This window comes from Poecilia reticulata, linkage group LG11 (assembly GCF_000633615.1).
Source record: "Poecilia reticulata strain Guanapo linkage group LG11, Guppy_female_1.0+MT, whole genome shotgun sequence".
Taxonomy (NCBI): domain Eukaryota; kingdom Metazoa; phylum Chordata; class Actinopteri; order Cyprinodontiformes; family Poeciliidae; genus Poecilia; species Poecilia reticulata.
Genome location: NC_024341.1, coordinates 23,611,558 through 23,614,977, shown reverse-complemented (window position 1 = coordinate 23,614,977; position 3,420 = coordinate 23,611,558). Strand labels below are relative to the sequence as shown.

Below are 3,420 nucleotides of genomic sequence, written 5' to 3'. Positions count from 1 at the left end.
GGGGAGCAGACTGACCTCCTTGTCTCCTTTCTTTTTTCTCGTCTGGACTGAAAGAGACTCCACTTCGCTCTCGAACTGGTCCACCTGCATGTTCAACGTGTCGATYGTGTTCTGAGATGAAACRAGAGGAAAAGGTCAAACAACAKMATCAAATATTTTAAAAAACAGCAGCTTTATTTTTTAATTCTGGGATTATCTTGACATACTTTCATTGTTCAATGGAAATGATTGCTTTTCTTTGATCTCACAACACAGTTTTAAAATTTTTTATTCAATTATTTAAAAAAATCTAACTACACTGTTAGGTGTTGATAACAATGAGGGAAAAATCTGGGAAAATTATAATTAAAAAAACTGAATAAATACAAAATGAGCATTTACTTCTATTATAAATTCAATTTATTCACTAAGGCTTTCACAAAAAATACCATCTAAAGGCATTTTATGGCGCTGAGAAGCATAACGCCTGAGAATCAGCTTATTTACTGAAAATACAATTAGAGCTTTTCATTAATAACAATCAAAATGTAAAGAGTAAATTATCAGGTAATTCAGTCAATGYCTACTTCATAAACAAGCTGCTCTGCAATTATTAGTTCTGCCCAGCAAACTAGAAACTCTTTGTTTTTATTTCATGTAGTTTTGGTTCCTCTATTTATCATTTTCACTTCCATGTTTTAATCACTTTTAAGAATCTTTTAGGGGAAAAACGTTCCTTTGTGAGCAAAATTTGACTCCACCTATCCAATTACATTTATGCGGCTTTATGTCTTGTTCCTCACTTATCACATACTGAGGRAAAATGAGGAAACATTAGGATTCAGCAGTTTGAATGAGTGAAACAGTTTTTCTCTGACGGYCCGGTTGATCCAGTCGCTCACCGTCAGCCAGGTGCCGACCTCTTCCTTCTCCTTCTGCGCCGGGTCCACCTTCTGGATAAGGCCGAGTCCTTCTTTTGAGTACGCTTTTGTCTTGGTTTCTCTTTCAACTATTTTAAAGCGCTCCATTTGCTGCAARAAGATAAAACACAGAAAATGGATGAAGATATAATTCCTGAAGAAAAAAAAAGACATAATATTAAACCTCTGGAAATGTAATAAAGCTCAATTTCAATGATGTTGCATTCTTGAATTTCTTGAGCTAAAACTGCTTTTATATCAACACTAAATGGTTTTAATGCACATTTCAAAATTAGGGTCTAATTGTTCAACTCAACTATGGGGGATTTCTTTCTTAAACCACAGGAGAAGTAACATGTCACTGCATAACTTGTCAAAGAAACTATTTAAATTTGGATTTTTTGGCACCTTATTAAAAAAAAAGTCACAAAAACCTTATTTTGCTGCCCCTTTGCAGTTGCATTTAAACAAAGCTTGACAGGCRCACCAACAATATTTTTGTACAAATCTTAAGAGTTATTAGTTGTAAACTTGTTKATTTAGCCTGTAAACCCTCTCAGCTATAACTTTATCATTACCTCATATTTTTGTGTGAACCTGCAGCAGAGCAACGATGATAATAACAAATTCTGCCCACTGCACTGTATTCGTATATCAGCCGAGAAAACCATATGAAAAATAAATTATCAGYGTGGGGTTAGAATAAAAACCAAAACTCAAGCATCACAGATGGTGAGTTTACTTAGCTCGGTGTGACGCAGGTGTCTCACATGTAATCCCTCTGAATAGTCATTGAAAGGTAAATGAGRCTCTGAGGCCCGACAGGCAAAGCAGCAACACTGAAGGCACAGTGTTGGCTATCYAACAAACTATCTTGTGCAATAATGAACATATTTTCACTATGTTGGATGAAAAAATCTGGATTAAAAGAACAGATCTTTTAATTCAAGTGCAAATGCTTCATTTGTCTTCTCATGCAAATTTAACATCTCAAACCAGAAGTAATTATTTTTTATGCCACTTGAGGGCAGCGGAAAAAGTCCATGAGACCACAAATRACAAGTTTAYAAAGATTTACAGATTTCAAAATAAAGCCCAGMTGATCATTTAAGTCAATATTAGCTCTACTTTTACTGCCACCTGATCATAAACACACTGGTATTTTCTTCTAAGCAAAGTTAGTTTACCATTAGTTCATTAAGCTTTCAATAGAATGAGTTGGGCAACTCATTTCAGGTCAAACTAACTGAAGTATTACAATATCACAATATTCCAGTCAAATKTGGCTTCATAAACAGTCCAGGTTTTAGGTTCTAATACACAGCAGTCACATGTGTCCTGGAGATGAGCTTTACAAGACTTTGGTTTGAGCTGAAGCAGAAAACAGAAGCTCAGGATGTGACTGTCAKCCATAAACACAGCTGCTTGTACAACATGAGAAAATTGAGAATTTTTTAAATGATGGAGGGATTTAAGCATGTAGGATGTGAAGCTGTAAAAAAAACCTTATGCAAACTCTATGCACTCTTCACATAAAGATAAAATGTGATAAAAGATGATTATATTTATTTTCCCTCCAAAGACCTTGCCTTTTGAAAGGCTGCCGCTGTAAATAAAAAATCTGTTCTTAATCTGTTTTTTTTCCTGGTTAAATAAAATATGGTATTAAACTCAGTTTGTTAAATAATGTTTCTTTTTGTTTAGAAGAAACAAAAAGAGGAAAACTTTCTCTTTCTCTTTGTATTTTGTATTTTACTTAAAAATCAAGAAATGTTATACAAGCATAATATTACACATTAAAATAAAGACTTATCTATTTTTACATGAAAAACACTAATTTAATTCACTATAAACTACATCATTTCCCTCTCATTTGTTCACATAGTAAAAAACTGTCAATCAATTGTATTTTTCACTGCAACAACAGAGAGTTGTCATGCTCCCTCTTGGGGTTCCTACTCACCGTTTCTATGAGTTTGCGGTTCTCTATTAGCTGCCTTTTGTCTTTGATCTCGTTGGATGCCACCCACGTCTTAATCTGGTCTCGAAGGCGCTGCGGGATCAGAGAGGAAGAAGACGATACAGAGGAACAGTGGAGGGAGGAAGAGTAGGATACAAAAACATTAGAGAACTTATTAATACATGCAGAGACTTGTCTTAAACAGTCAGATGGTGAAGCTGATGCAGGCTTCGCTTGGAGTTTGGTCCTCATGACAACAGAAACAAAGCAGGGGACACTCATATAAATCTGTATTTTAAGCTGAAGGAGATGAAATTCAACACACTGTGAGCGTCAGGAAACTCTCAGTCTGGTGTTCAGAGTCACGTTAATCAGTTTTTCACTCTCTTTCTGCTTGAAGTCAAACTAAGACACATTTATACAAGTTCACACAGAAAAGATTAAAAAAGGCTGATAAGAYAGGATTTTAATCAAAAAAGGTACAAATTTCATTTTAGAGTAAATAATTTGTAGCTTCAAATCAATTGAATATCTTTGTATTTTATCTGTCAACTACTTTTG

General features: G+C 34.7%; 1 protein-coding gene across 1 annotated transcript in view; it reads right to left on the bottom strand.

Annotated features, from left to right (window-relative positions):
- LOC103472876 (mucin-19-like) overlaps positions 1 to 3,111 on the bottom strand; it is a 31,466-nt gene extending 28,355 nt beyond the window's left edge. Inside the window, exons 1-3 of the mRNA XM_017307368.1 lie at positions 2,863 to 3,111; positions 882 to 1,010; positions 16 to 111 (exon numbers count right to left, since the gene is read on the bottom strand). Coding sequence (XP_017162857.1) covers positions 16 to 111; positions 882 to 1,010; positions 2,863 to 3,111 — 474 coding nt within the window. The remainder of the gene's footprint in view (positions 1 to 15; positions 112 to 881; positions 1,011 to 2,862) is intronic.
- Between the last annotated feature and the right edge of the window lie 309 nt (positions 3,112 to 3,420).